General features: G+C 41.5%; 1 protein-coding gene across 1 annotated transcript in view; it reads left to right on the top strand.

The window, feature by feature from the left end:
* The window catches only part of LOC122462241, a 41,705-nt gene extending 33,607 nt beyond the window's left edge, over positions 1-8,098 (top strand). Inside the window, exons 2-3 of the mRNA XM_043524775.1 lie at positions 4,401-4,805; positions 6,390-8,098. Of these exons, the coding sequence (XP_043380710.1) occupies positions 4,401-4,805; positions 6,390-6,664 (680 nt within the window). The 3' untranslated portion in view covers positions 6,665-8,098. The remainder of the gene's footprint in view (positions 1-4,400; positions 4,806-6,389) is intronic.
* Positions 8,099-22,540: the final 14,442 nt, after the last annotated feature.

Genomic DNA, 22,540 nt, shown 5'->3' with positions numbered 1-22,540 from the left:
TTTATATTTCTCTTGGGCTATGACACACCATTTTTAGAGCTTTGTTCTTGTTATTTTTAATTTGCAGAAGGAACATTTTTGACAGCTCCTCCAGATAAGTATTTTAAACCCGCTTTAGTATTAATGAGTAATGCTGCAAGCAAGCTGTACAGTTTCAATCTAAAATCTGTCAGATAAGTACAGCCTCATCCTGGAAAGTGCTGAAAAATTCCAGTGAATTCCCACATTCCTTCAACTCCTGTTGAATTGAGTGGGAGTTGAGGGCATTCAGTTCTTTGCAAGATTAGACTCTTAATATCCAGGTTGCCACTAGTTTCCAAAGTCTGGCACATCAACATACAGATAACTATTGTCTTAACAAATGCTCTAACAATTAAAAAAAGTGTAGGGTGCCAAAAGGCTGAAGACTTCTGGGCTGCTGATAGCAATTAATAACTTAATTATACAAAAAAAGAAAAGGAGTACTTGTGGCACCTAAGAGACTAACCAGTTTATTTGAGCATGAGGTTTCGTGAGCTACAGCTCACTTCATCGGAAAGCTCATGCTCAAATAAACTGGTTAGTCTCTAAGGTGCCACAAGTACTCCTTTTCTTTTTACGAATACAGACTAACACGGCTGTTACTCTGAAACCTTAATTATACAAATATCTCTATTGCTTTTAGAAGGTGTTTTTCTATTAGTGACATAGGTCCTGTCTACACTGACAAGTTTCTGTGCAGTAAAGCAGCTTTCTGTGCTGTAACTCCCAAGGTGCACACACTGCCAAGCCACTTAGTGCGCAGAAACTGCACAGTTGCAGTGCTGTAAAAAAACCACCATGACGAGGCATATGGCTTTCTGCGCTGGGGGCTACGACGCCATGCCAGTGTAGACACAGTGGCGATTACAGTGCTGCAGTTGGCCTCCAGGAGGTGTCCCCCAATGCCTGTTCTCGCCTCTCTGGTCATCAGTTTGAACTCTGCTGCCCTGCTCTCAGGTGACCAACCATGAGCCCCACCCCTTAAATTCCTTGGGAATTTTGAAAGCCCCCTTCCTGTTTGCTTGCTGACGCGTACAGTGGTCTCAGCGCATCTTTCCAGGTGGCCAGGCCTGCTCCCCCACTTAGAGCAATGCCGAGCTGCTGGACCTCATCAGCTTTTGGGGAGAGGAGGCTGTCCAGTCCCAGCTGCACTCCAGCCGTAGGAATGATGATACCTACAGGCTGATTTCACGATGTATGACAGAAAGGAGCCATGACTGCAGTGCAGGGTCAAAGCAAATGAGTTGTGGAATGCCTAGCACAAGGTGTGGGAAGCAAACCACTGCTCCGGTACTGTGCCCACGAGCTGCTGCTTCTACAAAGAGCTGGACGTGATACTCAGCGGCGACCCCACCTCCACTGCGGAGGCCCCTGTGGATACTTCAGTGGCTCACGTGCCAGCTGAGAGTGGACCGAGCCAGGAGAAGGAAATATTGGATGAGGATGTGAAGCGGGAGGTGGACCCAGAGGCAGAGGATGACTCAGAGGTCAGAGATGCACACAGCCAGGAGCTCTTTTCTACTCCAGAGGAGGCTAGCCAGTCACAGCTGTCAGAGCTTGGTGAAGCACAAACAGGACAGGAGACCCCTGGTAAGTGGCTTTGATTTTGGGACTCGCTAAAGCAAGTTGTTGGGGGCAGGAGGGTTGCAGAAAGCAGGCTTGTCTGTATGATGCATGTACTTCCACATGCCTGGTTGTCTGAGTGGCGGAACAGGGTGTTGACTCTGCCATTTCATGGGAATCTGCCTCAGAGATCTCAACGAAACTCTCATGGAGATACTGGGCAATCTGCTGCTGCAGGTTCTTTTGCAGAGCTGCTTTGTTTCTTGCCCCATAAAGGGTAACTTTCCCATGCCACTCTGCCATCACTTGGCAGGGACCACTGTTGCACACAGGTGAGCTGCATAAGGGCCAGGGAGAAAGCTGCAGTCTTGGAGAAGACCCTCCCTTAATTCGCTGCTCATGCTCAGCAGCAAGATATCTTCCATAATGAGCACAGCCTGTGGAAAATGTGGGGACAGTAATGATTATAAGGCTTCACAGCTATGACCTTGGGAGCCCCACCTCCCTCTTCATTATCATTGGCTGCACAGCTGTGCAGAATTAGAAAGCGGCCATGAAGAACTAAAGAGGACTTTCTGTGTGCTGTCATGATGCACTCCGCAGCCGAAAAACAGAAATTGAAGGAGTGGCATGACAGCGAGAAGAGGGACTGAAAGGAGAATGCAGCGCGACAGAACAAAGCCATGGAGCAGTTCTTAACAGTTATGGACCGCCAAGTGGACACGTTCCAGGTGCTACTAGCACTGCAAACTGAGCAGCTCTGAACCCCCCCTCCCCTACAGCTACTGTCACAAAACTCTCCCATGTGCCCCCAAGATACCGCCAACACAGTCTTACCAATCTCCTGGCTCCAGTCTGTACCCGCTGCATTCCGCTCTGCCCCATCACAGTCCAGCCCTGCGGACTCCCAGTACCCACTGCACTGAACACCCATCCCTCTGCAGTTTATCCCTGCTGAAGTATAGCACCCCCTGCACTCTACTCCAAAGGAGAAGGTTGGATATAATAGCTGGACATACACAAATTTTTAACCGTCCTGAGACTCCACCTCCTACTTGGACCCTCCCTTCCCCCATCCCCCTCAGTGCTGATGTGTTTTTTTGTTTGCCTCTCTTCTCCGGTTGTTGTTTTTTAATAAAAGTGTTGTGTTGGTTTGAAAGCAATCTTTATTCCATTAACTGAAAGCAGACAGAGCCCTGCAAAGCTAAAGGCAATTTTCTTAAATCTTCATAGTGCATCATCTGCACCAATCAAAATCACCTCCTAGCATTACAAGCACTGGACTCCCAAGCATAGCAACAAATATTAGTGGCTTTCAGCTTCAGATTGCTGCCTCAAGGCATCCCTGATCCTTATGGCCCCGCGCTGCGCCCCTCTAATAGCCCTGATCTCTGGCTGTTCAAATTCAGCCTCTAGGCGCCCACATTTCTGTCCCCGCCCATAAGTACCACCCCCACAGCTCTAGCCAATGGGAGCTGTGAGGACAGTGTTGGGGGCGAGGGCAGCGCACAGAGACCTGCTGCCCCGCTACCCCAAGGGGTGTGCAGAGACACGCCAGCAGCAGCCATCCACTTCCGGGAGCAGCATGGGGCCACGGCATGCATGCAGCCTGCCTGAGTGCCCCGCTGCACCACCAGAGTCATGGCGGGCCGGACAGAAATGTTAGATGGGCCGTATCCAGCCTGCGGGCCGTATTTTGCGCACCCCTGGTCTAAGTGTTGTCCTGAATAGGAATGGACATGCTTCAGCACATGTTTAACTTTAAGTGCATGTTTAAATGCTTTAGGCCCTGATTCAATAAGGTACTTAAGTACACGGGTAAATACATTGATGTATCGGGGTTATAAAATATATAACTTTTGAATGCATCAAGAATATATTTAATTTTTGCAGTTCTAAATATAAGCATTAATATTTATGACTTAGTGTTTTCTCCTAAGTATTGTAATTATGATACTGCCATATTAAAATTATCTAGGTATATTTAATCTATTAAAGATTTTGACTGCGGGCGGGGGGGTCTTCCTCCAACTCAGTGTTGAGGCAGTGTGCAAAAACTTACATTGCCATTGGGTGGGTTGTACTTACCCTCTGGATAAAAAGACTGCAGTTTCCTGAGCTGTCAATTCTCTGTCTCACTTAGGGCATGATCCAGTGCCTGTTAAAGTTGATGGAAAGACTCCAGTTAAATTCTTTGGGCTTTGGGTCAAGTCAATAACAACCAAATTCATGTGAAAAATAAAAAAACCAACCTGCAATCATGCAAAAACTCAAGACAGCTAGAAATCCAACTGCTTGATTTATGTATGCAGGTGCTCTTGGTGCACACCGCACAGAATTTGATGTATGCAACTTGATTGCATGCTGAAAATTGGCATCACAAATTTAGAGGCTGTTTTTGAAAATTTGATCCTCAGAACCAAAGTATGGCCAACTCCAAGAATTAAGAAATCATGAGTCAGGCCAGGCCCTCCCAAAATTATGAGCTTGGCTTAAAAATAATGAAAGTTTTCAAAATAATACATTTTGTGTTCTTTTTATTTGCCTTCTGGTGTTAGAGAGTTCAAGATTCATGTTTTGAGGCTTTTCTCCACAACTGCAAGAGCTAGAAACATACTTTTTATTTAAAATGAAATCTGAGATCCTCGGGCAGCAGCCTGATCCCAGTAGCTGTGTCTTTAAGAAAATCACCAAATAGCATGAGAGCTGGCAACACTCTCATGAAACAGTTAATTATCCATCTGGCTTAATTCTGCTGCAGCTTGGTAAATGTAATACTAAAGTGTGTATTTTAACTTATTTTTTCTCCATTTCAGTCTGTTTTAGAAGAGGACAGAAACAGGTTGTGCAAACAAATATACCCATTCACCATGAATATAAAGTTCCAAAATTACCTCCAACAAGTTTGGCTTCCAGTGAGGAAGATCTGGCTGAAGCAATTATCCACCCACCTACTCCATCAGTTAGAAACCAGGAGACCCCTTTAACACAGACTATTGGAACAGAAGAAAAGAAAAAAGAACCCAAAGAACCTGAGCTCTTATGGACTAACACAGAAATGGACAAAGATACAGAGTTAGATGAGTTAGACAAGCTTTGGGACAGTGGTTCTCGATTACTTTCTGAAACAGAACACACTCCCTCAGATTTCGGTAGGCCGACTTCAAGTATAAAGAGCAACCAGACACTGTTCAGCTTTGAGAGAGAAACTGACTGGTCAGGTATGTACTATATATATAAATTCCTGTCTCTCTCATATTTTTCTACCGGTATTCATTTACTCCATTTTACTTTTAGCCTAATCTTCAGCAAGATAGGGACTAGTACTGTAGGTGGATAGATGATATATTAAGAAATGTTTGAATCAATTATCCTGTGTAACATGCTTCTAAAACCAGTTGAAGAGTCACCATATTTTCTGTTGCAAATTAAATAATTCAATATTCAACTTCTTTGATTTTCCACTCCCCCCTCTCCCCCTGCCAAGAGACTTTGGAGTGCTAAACGCTCCTGTCTTTGAAACCTGATAAGGAATCAAATTCAATTCTTAAGGATACTCATGTTATCTGTATGTTAGGGCTAATGACAAGGAAAAGAAATCAAACTGCAAAAATAAAGGGCTTGATTCTACAACCCTGACTCCCAGTGAAGAATGCTTATTCACTAAAGTAACCCCACTGGGTCACTGATGAACATGTGCAATGTAAGGGGGATGGTGTTTCAAACCTTGCTGAGGATGGATAAACCATTTTAGGGCTCACATGGTACAAAGACTTTATCAGCACTCACTTGGGATGACTTGCAGAGATTATTTGTCTCTTTGTCACTCATGAGTAAGGCTGCGAGTTTGTCACGGAGGTCACAGAAGTCACGGATTCTGTGACTTTCCGGGTCTTCCAGGACTTTTGCAGCAGCCGGTCACAACAGCTGCTGCTGGGGCAGACTTGTTCCACTGCCCCTCCCCGCCAGCAGCAGCAGGAGTTTGGGTGTGGGAGGGGTTTCAGGGCTGAGGCGCGGGAGGGGGTGAGGGCTTTTGTGGTGCTTACCTCAGGGGGCTCCCAAAAAGTGGTGACATTTCTTTCCCTCAGTTCCTAGGTGGAGGCCACGTGCTGCCTCTGCCTGCAGGCACCGCTCCCGCAGCTCCCATTGGCCACGGTTCCCGGCCAATGGGAGCTGTGGAGCTGGTGCTTGGGGCGGAGGCAGCGTGAAGACCACCCAAGAGCTGAGGGAGGGACACATATCACCGCTTCCAGGAAGCCACACTGAGCCTGGTTAGGGTAAGTTGCCTGCCAACCCTGCCAACCCCTCACCCCTCAGCACCAGCAGGGGTTCTGGGCTGCTCCCCCCAGAGCATTTGTGGTGCTCCTGGCTTCCCCCATGAGCACCCGTGGCACACCCTGGGCTGCCCCCCCACCCAAGATTTAGTCAGGGGTATATAGTACAAGTCATGGACAGGTCACGGGCAGTGAATTTTTGTTTACTGCCCGTGATCTGTCCATGACTTTTACTGAAAATACCCATGACTAAAACGTAGCCTGACTCATGAGTGATGTGCCCCTTGCTGATACAATTTATTCTATGTATACTTTATGTATATATAGTGAGAGTTATACAAACTACATGTGCACTGAGAAAATAGCAGTGTGTTTCTGCTATATATTTGCATATATCTGTATATATTTGCACAGGTACTTAACAAAATATCTATTCTACAGATTTTTCTAGAAAACTTTCCAGTGCAACCAGCACACCTCTTTCTCAGATTCACTCTTTCTCTTTTTCCATGTCTGCAATGGCTTCCTCAGACACAGAACTTGAAGCAGCCAGTAGCAGTAGCCAAACCTCCAACCAACCCATTCTACATCCAGGCTCTCTGTTGGTGGCAAGTGGTTACTGCAGTGGCTTTCTGAGCCCCAGTCTGATCAGCTCCAGTTACCATGGCACTGCAAACATTCTCCAGGCTTCATCATATTCTGTGAAAAAATGCTCAGGGCAAGCACCTTCTTTCGTAGAAATTTGGCATGACCGTCTCCTGCACCACTGGCCTGTTCTTCCACCGATCTCCCCACAAAGAGGTTAATAAATGTTTATTTTTTTTGCCTGTTTCCATATGGTTTGTTCACAGGCTTTTGCTTGTATGTGTATGAATGCTCACTTGCATTGACTGCTGTGAGGGAATTGTTCCACGAACGCCGGCCATCTTCAAATCAATGCCTGCACATAACAACAGAAAGTGCCTCAGATGTAGTGGTTTCCACAGGACCATTGTTAGGCTTTTGTGAAGCATTTTTAAACCTAATAAATAATGTCAAAAGTCTCTATCCTAGCCAAAAATGTTCCTTTTGAAACAGCTCTAATAGTATTTTTTTGTTCTGTGATGTCTCCCAGTGTTGTGAAGAATTTGAGCTTCACAATGGGAATCTGGTGTATCGCGTGCCACTTTGCTACATGGGTTTTTTTTTTTTTAATATAAAGCCTTTTTCTTTTGCCATGGAGAACTCCCATCTTTTAACTTAAATGTTTCTTTTTTTAAATAATCATCTTCATTTTGAAGGTTACTGTTTTAAATGAAGCTAAATGCCACAAAATACAGTATGATCAAATGTTAATGATGCAGGAATGAAGTGAAGGAAAATGAAATATTGAATTCAATTAGATGCTATTTCAGTGAGTTTCCTCTGTGTGTTGTTGCGTAACTCATAATTAAATTAAGTCTAAAGCCTTTTGCTTTATGCACTGAGAAACAATGATCACTACGGTCAAAGATGATCGCATTGGTCCTTACCGGCCTTAAAATCCTTGAATCTAAATCCTGATGACAATTTATGGTGAAAGAAACTCTAATTAATTGGATACTCACTACAATTCATTATATGCCGTGTAGTATGTAATAGCAACAAACTCAGATTGTCCTTAAACAGCAGTTTAATTTGTAGGTAATGTCACCATTTCTAGGATACAGTAGCCTCTATTAAATCAACCTAGCGCTATGGAGAACATTTACGAGATGTATTTGATTTCTGTGCATTGTACTTTGCTTTTTTTGGATCTGTTGGGATCTTGATATTTGGGGGAAAGTAGAAAGACTTACATGTGCGTGTCTAAGTCCAGTATGGTACTAAGGTTACTTCATATTGTAAGTAGTCCCTTACTTCTAGGCTATGATTCATTCACAGAAAGTCAGACTGTTTCTATCTGGCAATGGAGATTGCATTTTGACATGTTTTATGGCTACAGTAGTAATATATATTATATGATATATAGACAGGCTACCTTCTGTGTTAGCAGGGAACAAGACGAGGCCCAAAATAAAATTTAAGTCACTGCAACTGTATTACAGCGTATAATTCTAGGCATTGGCACTGATACATTTAAGCCTCTAATATTCTGAACTATAGTTCAGCTGATTTTTGTTGGTGTTCATTTTCTTGTGTAGTCCACATTTACAAAATGTCACTGCACATCCATGCACCATTGTTAGGCCCTGAGCTTTGGCAATTGTTACAACAGGAGGTACATATTGTAAATGTTGGTTGCCATGGTTTCCTAAGGAAACAATGGCTTCCAGTAACTGTGAGTTGATATGACATGGTGTGCAAGATTGAACATCATATCCTTTTTGTTGGGAAGAAAAATGAGTGTCACATTAACGGTATATCTTTACAGCATATCTTTCAATCAGTTATTAAAGTCACAAATTTAAAGTACAGAAAAACACTTCAAAATTACTCTAGAATTCCAGGTTTGCCTCTGAATGTTCCATATCAAGATGAGTAAAAGGATGATCTTTTCTAACTGCCACCTTCCAAATGTAACCTGCAGTCTCGAAGTCAAGCAGTGTTCTTTCTGGCTAATGCATTACCACCCAAAATTAAGGTTCTGCAATCAGAACTTAGTTAACTGTTTTGTTGATGTGTGAGCCAGAAAAAAGCCAGCACTGTCCAGCTATATGGAAAGAAGGACAGGAAACCCTTGATATGTTTTAATCAGGCTGCAACTATATTATTAGATGTCTGGGACTATCCAGTAGATAAAAGTGTACAGTGCAGGTACTCCATGTTCATTCAATATCTATCTGAAGGGGAGGGAGGGTTCCGCCAGCCACCACTTTTTCTGTCCAGGTCTCCCAGCCAATACATTGCTGGGACCTTATCATCCCCCCTTCGAACAAGGGTTAAGGTGGGCTATAAGAAATGGGGTTGACTCCCTGCCGTATTAGTCATAGGAGCCCTGAACCCTCCTGTTCTGCTGTTTTAAGTCCTTTACGAAGCCATTTATCCGGTCGCTATATATCCTCCCTATGGAGTACCTGCACTGGACATCCGCCCCACACTTACATCATGAGTTATGACATTGTAGCCTAAGTCCCTTCCCTACTCACCATACCAAAGCCCTTCCTGAACCCACTGTGGGGAAGGCGAAACCCACCCCACTCCACCTAGGCCAAACGGGTGATGAGGGAAAAATTCCTTCCCAGCCCCCTGAAAAGGAGCGGCTAGTGTGATGCTCACAGCAGGTCCTGACCAAACCTGGTACTTTGCCACATCAAGGGGCAGGAAGGTGGGTGCTGCTTCCCCTGCTCCGGGCAAAAGAGGTTCTCCCAGCCAGGCTTGCCCCTTTTAAACTCCTCAGCCCTTCCGGTCCCATGAATCAGCATCCCCATCCTGACCCATTCCCTTTTGCAGCAGCTTCTGAGCACCTCTCCCCCGTCTCACCCGTAACACTGTTCCTTCTCCCTCAACAAGCTGGACAACAGCCACCCCCCACCCCGGCTTAAAGATGCAGTGCAGGTATTAGCTCTGTAAAGCTGATGGAAGTAAGAAGTCTTAAAAACTTATTTTTGTAATTAAACAAATGTGACTGGATTACACAGAGGGAGCATATCTGTTGGGTAATGTACATAAAATAGTCCTGCTTCTGACTTTAGTTGCACTTTTCTTTTCTTTTCTTTTCTTTTGATATGCTACCAAAACCCTCAGGGGGGAAAACATCTTATTTAAAATGATTCCTAACATTTGAAAATTCACAATGTGATTGTAAGTGACAGAAATTAGGAATCAGAGAACATGGAGAAATTCTATGTTTTCATGAAAATTTTAGACATTTCTCAAGATTTCTTCCACTTCACAAAATATTTTAGAATTTTATTTTAATAATAATAATAATTAATAATAATTCATTTCAATCCTTCTATTCATTTCAAAACCTTCCAGTTTTCACAGAATATAAAAGAAAAAACCAGATAAAGGCAGGACCATCATTGCTGAAAATTATGGGAGAGACAGGATCCCCTAACCCGCCATATGAATGCTGCCGTTGGTACACTTCTATAAGTTACAGTAGAAAAAATAATTTTCTAATGCATTACATTGGGGTGGCCAAACTTACTGACCCTCCGAGCCACATACGATAATCTTCAGAAGTTCGAGAGCTGGGTGTGTCAGCCTGGGCTTCAGCCCTGCAGGGCATGTCAGCCAGAATTTGGGGTTTCAGCCTTGTGGGGTGCGCCAGCCAGGTCTCAGGACTTCAGCCCCACTCCTGCTAAAGCCCCGAGTTCCAGCAAGACCTCCCACAGGGCTGAAGGCCCAAGACTCCCCTCTCTGCAGGGCAGAAGCCCTTATACTCACCACGCTGCTGCAGGGCAGAAGCCCTGAGCTCCCCCAACCCCAGTCTCGTAGGTGGAGAATGGGGTGGGATATGGGGGGAGCTCCGTGAGCCACACTTAAACTGTAAAAGAGCTGCATGCGGCTTGCAAGCTACGGTTTGGCCACCTCTGCATTACATTAATGATGCCAAAATACATTAAAGCCAAACAAAACAAATATGTTTAATACATCCACCAACACATTTATGTATTTTCTGAGTCAGATATGCCTATCAAAATGCACACTGTAATATCACAAAAATTAGTTTGCAAAATCATAATTAGTTCACGCCAAGCTAGGGTGTAAATCTGCCATGCACGAATTGTCCATATGGACCCTGCTGATGCATATTAACAGTTAATGCACGTTGATCTACTCCTCTTTGAAATGGGACTAGTCAGCAACTTAAAAAACACTGATTATTAACCACAGTATCCAGAGTACAGTGCCATCACTTTTAAAATATGGAAGACTTATGGCTTCCATGGGATCTCCTAAAATTCTGCAGCCAGTTTGCAGCTGCCTTTTTAGATTACTTCCTAATAATGAGTTCCTACTGCTACCTTTAGGACTTGATTTTTAAAAACCATCATCTTTAGTTTGTGTGCTCAATTTGCACTGTAACTATGTGTGCAAATATTTATAGCCATAGATGATATCATGGTCCAGTGACTTAAGTGCTGGATTATGATGCAGGAAACCTGGGTTCTCTTCCCAGTTCTGCTCCTCATCTGTCTTTGACAAGCCTCTGTGTGTCTGTTTCCCCTCCCACCCTTGTAAGTTCTTTGGGACAGAGACACTCTCTTATTATGCATTTATATAGTGCTGACACAGTGGGGCCCTGATCTCAGTTGTGAACTCTAGATGCTACAGCAATACAAATATTAAATAATAATCTAACTACAATCTACATCTGATCCCACAGTTCAAGTAGTTAGAGGCCTTGTGCTAAACGTATCCCTGGCTATATAATCTTCAGGATTTTCCTTTCTCTTTCTAGTTGGGGAATCTCTGTCATTGAAGAACATTTAAGAACAGGTTAGACAAAAATCTGTCAGGGATTGTCAAGGTATACATAAACCTGTCTCAGCATGGCAGGAGATGGGGCTGGAATAGGTGACCAGCAGAGGTCTCTTTCAGTCTTACGTTTCTATGATTCTATTATCTTAAGTCTCTCTTGACTTGTTGTTCCATTGCTTGAACAAGAGCATCAGTAGCAGCCACGTGTTTTTCCAGCTCCATCGTGACTCAGTTACTTCAAGAGCTAGTTGAAAAAGGAGACTGTGTGTGTGTGTGGGCGGGGGGGAAGAATGGATTATTTTTTCTCGAAAATCTTGACCTTTCATCAAAATTTGAGATTTTTACAATATTTCATGTAAGTTTCCATTTATAAAATTATCTTCAATTATTTCTTTTCAGAATATTAACCAAGGACAATGTGATCCACACTGAAGATAACACCAGTAGTCAAAGTCATTCTGATAAAGATGCTTGCTCTTCGTAGAAGTTCATATCAGTACCTTATGTTAGATTTATAAAACGTGCCTATTGTGTAGTCTTGGGTGCATAGGCAGATTAAGTTGTATATCTGGATTTAAACTATCCTTGATTTTCCTTTGGCACCTTGTGTATACAGGGGAAATGACACACACTCTTGGGCATCCTAGTTAATTAGAATAGACAGCAACATCTGTTTTGGTCACAAATTAATAATAAAGTTATTTGGATTGGAAAGAACCACTAGTAGGTTTTGTAGTCCGGTCAGTTTGTCAAAGAAACTTGGAGCTGTACATTGTCTGCTCCTCTATAGCCAAAATAATAGACCACACCCCAATATTTTTATACTCAAATAAAAGTCCCATTGGATTTGATGATAATGACAAGACCATGCCTAATGACAAGACCATGCAGAGACCTGTAAGAGAATATGAAAAGTGCTCTGTCTCTCAGTAATTCAAAACATGTAGGCCAATTGCATGACCAGGAGAGAAAGAGAACATTTAGAGGACTGGGAAATCAGCTAATAATTCTTCTATCATATCTTCAACTGACGGGAAACAGTACAAATAGAATTGTGTGAAACTGTTCATTTTCATCATGAAGATTATAACAGCATACCAGATATTCTATAGTTAAGGTTGAGCGTCACTTTCTCTTTCAAGGGGGGTTATTCTAAGTGCTTTAAAATCACCTGCTGACTTGAATATATATTTATATATTAGGGCTGTTGATTAATCGCAGTTAACTCACTCGATTAACTCAAAAAATTAATCGCGATTAAAAAATTAATTGTGTTTAATCGCAGTTTTAATCACACTTTTAAACAATAGAATACCAATTGAAATTTATTAAATATTTTTGGATGTTTTTCCACATTTTCAAATATTGATCTCAATTACAAAGTGTACAGTGCTCACTTTATATTATTATTTTTATTACAAATATTTGCACTGTAAAAATTATAAACAAAAGAAACAGTATTTTACAATTCACCTCATACAAGTACTGTAGTGCAATATCTTTATCATGAAAGTGCAACTTACAAATGTAGATTTTTTTTTGGTTACAAAACTGCACTCAAAAACAAAACAATGCAAAACTTTAGAGCCTCCAAGTCCACTCAGTCCTATTTCTTGTTCCGCCAATCGCTCAGACAAACAAAGTTTGTTTACATTTGCAGGAGATAATGCTGTCCACTTCTTATTTACAATGTCATCAGAAAGTGAGAACAGGTGTTCACATGGGACTTTTGTGGCTGGCATTGCAAGGTATTTATGTGCCGGATATGCTAAACATTCATATGCCTCTTCATACTTTGGCCACCATTCCAGAAGACATGCTTCCATTCTGATGATGCTCATTAAAAAAATAATGCATTAATTAAATTTGTGACTGAACACCTTGGGGGAGAATGGTATGTCTCCAGCTTATTTTATGGCATTCTGCCATATATTTCATGTTATAGCAGTCTCAGATGATGACCCAGCACATGTGGTTCATTTTAAGAACACTTTCGCTGCAGATTTGATAAAATGCAAAGAAGGTACCAATGTGCAATTTCTAAAGATAGCTACAGCACTCAACCCAAGATTTAAGAATCTGAAATGCCTTCCAAAATCTGAGAGGGACGAGGTGTGGAGAATGCTTTCAGAAGTCTTAAAAGAGCAACACTTAGATGTGGAAACTACAGAACCCAAACCACCAAAAAAGAAAATCAACCTTCTGCTGGTGGCATCTGCCTCAGATGATGAAAATGAACATGCTTTGGTCTCCACTGCTTTGGATTGTTATCAAGCAGAATCCGTCATCAGCATGGATGCATGTCCTCTGGAATGGTGGTTGAAGCATGAAGGGACATATGAATCTTTAGCGCATCTGGCAGGTAAATATCTTGCGACGCCGGCTGCAACAGTGCTATATGAATGCCTGTTCTCCCTTTCAGGTGACATTGTGAACAAGAAGCGGGCAGCATTATCTCCTGCAAATGTAAACAAACTTTGTTTGTCTGAGCAATTGGCTGAACAAGAAGTAGGACTGAGTGGACTTGGAGGCTCCAAAGTTTTATATGGTTGTATTTTTGAATGCAGTTTTTTTGTACATAATTCTACATTTATAAGTTCAACTTTCATGATAAAGAGATTGCACTACAGTACTTAGGTGAATTGAAAAATACAATTTCTTTTGTTTTTTACAGTGCAAATATTTGTAATAAAAATAAATATAAAGGGAGCGCTGTACACTTTGTATTCTGTGTTATAATTGAAATCAATATATTTGAACATGTAGAAAACATCCAAAAATATTTAAATAAATGGTATTCTATTATTGTTTAACAGTGCGATTAATTGTGTGATTAATCACAATTAATTTTTTTAATTGCTTAACAGCAAGGTATATACAAAATCTTGATCCAGGCTAGAATTTTTTCCATTTCAGCTGTGAACTAGGTAGCATTTTTCCATGGTCAAAATAATAAATATCCCCAAATTTTCCTTCAGGTGAAATTTTTTTTTCAGGGAAATTTCATCATTTGTTTGTGAAGGATTTATTTTTGCCTACATTTAAATGATTTTATATGAATCAGAATTTTTTTTTATTAAACCACTAATGGGCTTGAATTTGTAGAAACCTCTAACACAAAATTGGCCATAAAAGATCATCTAAATATCAAGAAGGGTTTAGAAACTGAAGGCCTTGGTGATAGCTGTTTGCTCCTTCTCTGGACAATGTCCACTCATGGTATTTATTTATTCATCTCTCCAAAGTGTCAAAGCCTCTAGGAGAAGCCAAGAGAAACTTATACATTTCTATTCTATATAGATTCTTATACCTCCCTAATACAGTAGTATCTGAGTGCCTTCCAGTAGTGCATTAAGTAGCATCTAGTTTGTTCTCTAAGCTCCCTTGCCTGCTCTTGCTAGCCTCCTAAAGTATGTTGCCAGTAACATTTTCTCTGATCCTATGCTTCCTGCGAAGTTTCAGTACTTAGTATATGAGAGGAACTAGTGCCTGGAAGTATTTGTAAGTGTCATATAAAAGCTCTGCATGATATCTAGTGCCTATTAGAAGATATAGGAAGAGATTTTCCGCTACTGTGATGAGAAAGGGGGCAATTCCCTAGAAACCCTCAGTTACACTGTATAGATTTTTACAGAGGGATTAGAGAAAATAGCTAGGGCTCAAAAAAGTATCTACTTCAGCCATAGGGACTGGAGAAAAATAAGTTGTCCCATAAGGCCTCTTTCTCTTTATTACTAGATTTTTCAAGGTGAACTGTAGCCTCAGGCCAAAGATCAAGTAGGTATTGGCTCCTTGGAGTCTTAATGCTCAAGAAGATATGGCTTTTGCTCTTTGAATCTGTGCCATCCACTCAATTGTTTCAAGTTAAGGTGAATATATCCATGATCACCTCAATTACATCAATCAGCCTGAACTAGGGGAATCTCTTTCTTAATCAGACCAATTTGCCTATCACTAATTGTAGAGAAAACACTTACACTAAAAAAAAAAAAAAAAAAAAAGTTCTGCAAAAAGTTACATCCATGCATATTCTCTCTCTGCCTCTTCTTGCTCCCTCATAAAATGTGGTCCGTTTGTAAGTTAAAAGATTATTTTTCTGACTGTCATCAGAGCTAACTTGGACTGAGGTTTGCAAGTCAAGCTGTGTTCTCATTGCCTGCTAGATTATCCTCTTTATAGAGATTCTGAAATTAGAATTTAGCTAGCCATTTTGTTGATTCATGAAACAGGATGAAGCCTGCTTAATCTCCCAACTGTATTGGTTCCGCCATGCTAATGGTAATAAGCAAACTTTGTTTGGTCAATAAGGTAGCAGTTATGACTGTGAGGTCACACAGGAAATTGATTCATTATGGTGGCGGGGGGGGGACCCTGATAGAGCAACAGTACAAAAAAACCTACTCTTTACAGAGCCATGTTTATGTAAACATTTTTTAAAAACAATTCTGTTGAGGTATTTATGAAGTGCACAATCACTATAGCTGGTTAAATGATTTATTGCAGATAAATTGTCAGATGAATTTAGCATTTCTTTTTATGAGTCATTCATGAACAGACTTGTGGTTTTTATGAATTTATTCATTACTGAAAAGTATTCTAATAGTTTGCGCAAACAAACCTCAGTCTGTATTGTCTATGAATTGTTCACTCTGACCCTTAGCTATTCATTATTCATGCTTGTGCACTTATTCATATGTGAATACAGGTATTCACTGGAGCATGGCTGTCCTTCCTAACATTTGTGCAGACTTATATATGAATAGTGAATGAAAGTGGGGCATCACCATGGTCAAAGTGAATAGCCACTAATATTTCAAATGAATTTTTGCAAACAATGAGCTGAATTTCCTGCTTGTCTTCAATGGAGTTACACCAACGGAAAAGTTAGCTCAAAAGTTTTGCAATATTCAAACAGCTCTAGCAATCACAGCAAGATCTAATTGCTAACCACACCTTAATGCATTTGAAAATTATTCAGAAATGTAGTGTTTGTACATGTCAGTATATTTTCAGTTTATGCCAGTTACAGTGCTGGTAGCTATGTCTATAGTTAAGGTTGCCTAACACTTTCCATTTTAAAACCCTCTTTTCAGTTGCTTATAACTTAGCCAAGTTTTAACGATTAAGGCTGAAATTTTCCTTCTGGGTGTCTGCTTCAGGCTGAATTTTTTGGAAAGTTTCAGCAAATATGTTCTGGCAGTTTCTGAGAACAGAAGGAGGGAACAAAATATGCTGTTTTGCCTATGTTAAAAATCCATACAGGTGTTGCACTGAGAAGTTCTAGTGTTTCTACTTTGGAGCATGGATATGAAATTTAGCAGAGGGTGCCACCCTGGTATCAAGAAAGTGCCCTTTGCTAGTCTCGTGAAAATATGCCCAACTTCTGACAAATTATAAACTATGAAAACCATACTTTCCACACATTCAGTAGAGATTTGTTAGACTTCATCATCTAAATTCTCCAGAGATTCCATCTGCACTGAGCATGCTCTATCCCTAGGCAGTGTCTATATGCTGATGAGATTGTGCGTGTGCTGTCCTGACATGGTGACTTAGCATGCTCCATCCCAGGAGCTCCAGGTATGAGCAAAACTTTCCCTACAGTAGTGCCTTTTGGCTGCCAAAGGCCACCGTGGCACCAGGCACCAAAACTAAAAACATGGAGACTGTGTGTCCTGTGGGCTAAGTGCCCCCACTGCTGATGCCCAGATTGCATGGAGGAGAAGGAAGTAGCCTGACTGGAATGCAGAGGGGTGAGGAGCTTGGGGCAAGGCGAGACTGAGACAAAAGATGAAAGAGGAAGGCTGGGACAGGGACAGGGTTGTCTAGGGAAGAAGACTAGGACAGGAAGAGGCTAGTGGGGATTGGAGAACTAAATAGAGAGAGAAGCGAAGAGATGTTTGTAAACACTAGAACACCCATCCCTAAGAAAATGGAAATGAACCTAGGATTCCCAAGGTTCAACATTCCTGTGCTGTCAGCACGTACCTTTGAAACCCACTGGCAAAATGTTTCTCATTTCCCTCTGGTGGCTGATCCACATAGAAGCTTACAATGTACTACTGCTATTGCCTACCCTGATAGCTCAAGTGGTAGAGGCCCATGCTATGGATCTGACAGTTCTAACCCTGTTGATAATGCAGGTGGGAGTCAATATGATTCCACATAATGAAATTTCTGTTTTTTTTGTTTGCTTTTTAAACCAACATCTATGTAATTACAGACAAAAAACTAAATTGAAAGAATGTTAAGGTTACAAAATTGTGCATTTAAAATTTAGGAAATGCCAGAATAATAGTTGTCTGTACAACCTTAATTCAGCCCCCCGTATGCATGTATTATGCTATAGTCTTTAATTATATGATCACATACTGTTTTTCCACAGGCCCCCTCTTAATTCAGTCCTTAGGGGAGACTGTGTTCTGGGAATAAGTGAAGTCTGTGAAGTGAAGGAAGCTGTTGTCTGCAGAACCCCAGCCCCATTTATTGCAGAAGTAGGGAGAATGAGGCAGAGGATTGTACAAAGAGACAGGACAAGTCTCAGGGTTAAAGCAGTTGAATGCCGCCCTGGAGAAGTGGCTTCTATCCCTGCCTCCGCCAAAGAGTTCCTGTGTGATGCAGGGCATATCACAAAAGCCAGACTTTTTACAGGTGGTCATTAATGGTGGGTTCCTTATTTTTTGGGTGCCCTGCTTGAGACCTTTGGGTCTGGTTTGCAGACGTGTTGTGAGCACTCACAGCTGCAACTGAAATCTGTGGGAGGCATGCGCTGAATGTGCTACAAAATAATATATAGTATGAAAAATTAAGCCCTAGGCATCTCAGATTGGGCACCCACAAATCTTTGACTATTTTTAGCTTAATCTTTCTGTGATTCAATTCATCTGTAAAATGGAGATGAAAATGCCACTCTATCTCACAAGGGTGTTATGAAGATAAATTAATGAATGTTTGTGAAGTACTCAGATCCTATAGTGATGATTGCCATAAAAAGTCCCTGAAGAAATAAATAATACTGTATTCCAAGCGGTATTTGAAGAGTGTGCAATATACGAGGCATGTTCAGTGGAACTTTTCACTCAGTTTTTATACGTAGATATGCTAAGTGCCAGTGTAACGTTGGGAGATCATTCTTTTTAATTGTTTAATACAATCTGGTTCATGTTTGTGAAGAAAATAACTTGGCCAAATAAAACTGGATTGTCACCAAACCTAGGAAAACCTATGACCCTGCTAAATTTTACATTTCAAGTGGCTTCTACTGATCTGAACTGGTCAAAAAAAGTCACGAAATATTTCTTAACTAAAAAACGGCCTTGCAAATATTTGGCATTGGTGCTACCATTTTTGATTAATCTTTCAGGAAAAGTTGACTCTGATTTAGAGCAAGCATAGCAAATTTCAGCCTAAAAATCAAAATATTGAGAGAGTTGTAAGGTTAACTTATCTATAGGTATCTATATTCTATATATTGTTATGCTCGCCATCTGTAACTCTTGTTAGAGGTGCGTCCAAGTTGTAAATCTTGGTTCTGGGATCAGATTTGAATCTGAACTTCCCCTAATTTCAAGTGTTTGCAGATTCGTTGTTCTGTTAGGCCATTATATACATGAGCTTCATGACTCTGATCACTCTATGATGGCCTAAACGGAACACAAGGGGTTAGATTCTCAGCTGTTGTAAATTATAGAATCATAGATGAGTAGGACTGGAAGGGACCACCATCGGTCATCTAGTCCAATCCCCTGAATTCAAGGCAGGACTAAATATTAACTAGATAATTCCTGGTGGGTGTTTGTTTAACCTGCTGTTAAAAACCTGCAATAATGGAGATTCCACAACTTCCCTAGGCAATTTGTTCTAGTGCTTAACTACCCTTACAGTTCCTAATGTCCAACCTAAACCTCCCTTGCTGGAATTTAAGCCCATTGCTTCTTGTCCTATCCTCAGAGGTTAAGAAGAAAAATGTATCTCCCTCCTCCTTGTAAAAATCTTTTATATACATGAAAACTATTATCATGTCCCCCCTTCCCCTCAGTCTTCTCTTCTCCAGACTAAACAAGCCCAGTTTTTTCAATCTTCCCTCATAGGTCATGTTTTCTAGACTTTTAATAATTTTTGTTGCTTGCCTCTGGACTTTCTCCAATTTATTCACATCTGTCCTGAAATGTGGTGCCCAGAATTGGACACAATACTCCAGTTGAGGCCTTATCAGTATGGAGTAGAGTGGAAGAATTACTTCACTTGTCTTGCTTACAATACTGCTGCTGATGCATTCCAGAATGATGTTCACTTTTTTTGCAACAGTGTAACACTGTTGAGTCATATTTAGCTTGTGATCTACTATAACCCCAGATCCCTTTCTGCAGTACTCCTTCCTAGGCAGTCATTTCCCTTTTTTGTATGTGTGCAATTGATTCTTCCTAAGTGGAGTACTTTGCATTTGTCTGTATTGAATTTCATCCTATTTACCTTAGATCATTTCTCTAGTTTGTCCAGATCATTTTGAATGTTAATCCTATCATCCAGAGCACTTGCAACCCCTCCCAAGTTGGTATTGTCTGAAAATATTATAAGTGTATTCTCTATGCCATTATCTAAATCATTGATGAAGATATTGAACAGACCTAGACCCAGAACCAGTCCCTGCGGGTTGCCACTCGATATGCCCTTCAAGTTTGATTGAATCACTGATAACTACTCTCTGGGAACGGTTTTCCAACGAGTTATGCACTCAACTTATAGTAGCTCCATCTAAGGTATCTTTCCTTAGTTAGTTTATGAAAATGTTATGCGAGACAATATCAAAAGCCTTATTAAAGTCAATATATACCACATCTGCCACTTCCCCCCCACTCCACCCCTTCTTTGTTACCCTGTCAAAGAAAGCTATTAGCTTGATTTGACATGATTTGTTCTAGATAAATCCATGTTGACTGTTACTTATCACCTTATTGTCTTCTAGATGTTTGCAAATTGATTGCTTGATTATTTGCTCCATTATCTTTCCGGGTACTGAAGTTATGCTGATCGGTCGGTAATTCCCCTGGGTTGTCCTTATTTCCCTTTTTATAGATTTGCACTGTATTTGCCCTCTTCCAGTCCTCTGGAATTTCTTCTGTCTTCCATGAGTTTTCAAAGATAATTGCTAATGGCTCAGATATCTCCTCAGTCAGCTCCTTAAGTATTCTAGGATCCATTTCATCAGGCCGTGCCAACTTGAAGACATCTAATTTGTCAGTGTAATTTTTAACTTGTTCTTTCCCTATTTTAGCCTCAGATCCTACCCCACATACATACCCCTACCCCCGCGTTCACTGTGTTAGACGTCTGATCGCTACTAACCTTTTTGGTGAAAACTGAAACAAAAAAGGCACTTAGCACCAGGGCTGTCCCCAGCTATTCTGGGGCCCTACACAGCTCATGGGGGAGGGATGTGTGGGGCCTCAGCCCTCTGCGGGGGTGGGGTGGGGCTGGCTTGTGGGGCAGGGGGAACCACCCCCCAGCACTCACCTGCGGCGCAGCTGGGGCCGGGTTGCTGCACTTCCCGCCGCCAGTGAATGCAGGCCTGACCCTGCTGCAGTCCTCAGGGGAGTGGGGGCAGGGCTGGGGTGGAGCAGGGGCAGGAATGGGCAGGGCAGAGGCTTTGGGGAAGGGGTGGAGTGGGGGTGGGAAGGGGCTGGTGCGGAGCATGGTGGGGGCTTTGGGGAAGCGGTGGAGCGGGGGAGGGGCTGGGGCGGACCAGGGATGGGAAGAGGTGGGGCTGGGTTGGACTGGGGCGGGGGCTGGAGCAGCACCCAGCTGCACAGGGCACCAGGAAATTTGGGGCACCAAATTTCCTGGTGCCCTACGCAGCTGCGTACTTTGCGTATGGGTAGGGATGGTGCTGCTTAGCACTTCCGCCATTTCCACATTTTCTGTTTTTGTTTTTCCCCCCTCATTGATTAATGGGCCTACCCTGTCTTTGGTCTTCCTCTTGCTTCTATTTGTAGAATGTTTTCTTGCTACCCTTTATGTCTCTAGCTAGATAATCTCATTTTGTGCCTTGGCCTTTCTAACTCTGTCCCTACATGCTTGTTTTGTTTGTTTGTATTCATCCTTCATAATTTGACCTGTTTTCCACTTTTTGTAGGACTCTTTTTTGTGTTTCAGATCATTAAAGATCTTTTGGTTAAGCCAGGGTGGTCTCTTACCATACTTCATATGTTTCCGATGCAGTGAGATAGTTTTGCTCTTGTGCCCTTAAAAACGTCTTTTTGACAAACTGCCAGTGCTCTTGAACTGTTTTTTCCCTTAGACGTGCTGCCCATGGGATCATACCTATCAACTCCCTGAGTTTACTAAAGTCTGCCTTCTTGAAATTGACATAGCTCCATGGCCTTCAGGAGCTAGTGCAATTTACACTACCTGAGAATCTGGCTCCATACCTGTGCACTCTCCAAAATCCAAAATTCCAACACTCATGGGGGCTTGATCTGCTGTTTCAATTTATATGCCCTCTAATTCAGCTACACGTATGTTCTATTCTTGTTGTCATTATGCCTGCAGTACGGAAATTAAGTAAAAGAGGAGAATTGTTACTTCATGAAAAATATATGTGAAACTATCATGGTGATAAACATTTTGAAAACTTACAGTTGTGTTAGGTTCTTTATAGAAACATCTAAATACATGGGGTCCCATTGAAGTCAATGGGAGTTTTACCATTGACTTCAATGGAGCCAAGATTTCACACATGTTCCCCTCCCTAAGGAATTTATAATCTAAAGCCCAGTGCTGCAAAGATTGATACAGGTGAGTAACTTTACAGTTCGTAGTAGCATTGAATTAAAGTGTTTGCAGGATCAGTGCCTCTATTCACACATGATGCCCCAAGTAAATGCTAGAAGTAGACCAGAAGAGAGGAGCAGAGAACAAGGGTTCCATTAATAACAACAAATAATCCTAAATAATAATTGTTTTTAGGTAAGTGGGATAGCATAAAGTTACTTTATTGCCTTACAAAAGATTTAATTTAGGATTTAAAGTCATGAGTTACCTCTAAAACCTCTTTACATGAGAAGCATTTATTATTTCCCCATAGGCTTGAAATCAAAAACATTGAGGTTCACCTCACTAAAGCTATAAAAATATTAACCAAGATATGTATGTATGTAGGCATGGAGCTGGCTTTCTGTTTTGTTTTTAGATTAAGTAATTAGTAAAATCAAATACATTGCTAATGAAATCCTGGTTCCATGTAGTTAACTAACATGCAATATAAAATGAGGCTCTCCTGAAGATTCACATCT

The sequence above is a fragment of the Chelonia mydas genome, chromosome 1 (genome assembly GCF_015237465.2).
Source record: "Chelonia mydas isolate rCheMyd1 chromosome 1, rCheMyd1.pri.v2, whole genome shotgun sequence".
Lineage (NCBI taxonomy): Eukaryota > Metazoa > Chordata > Testudines > Cheloniidae > Chelonia > Chelonia mydas.
This window is presented reverse-complemented; position numbering and strand designations above follow the sequence as displayed.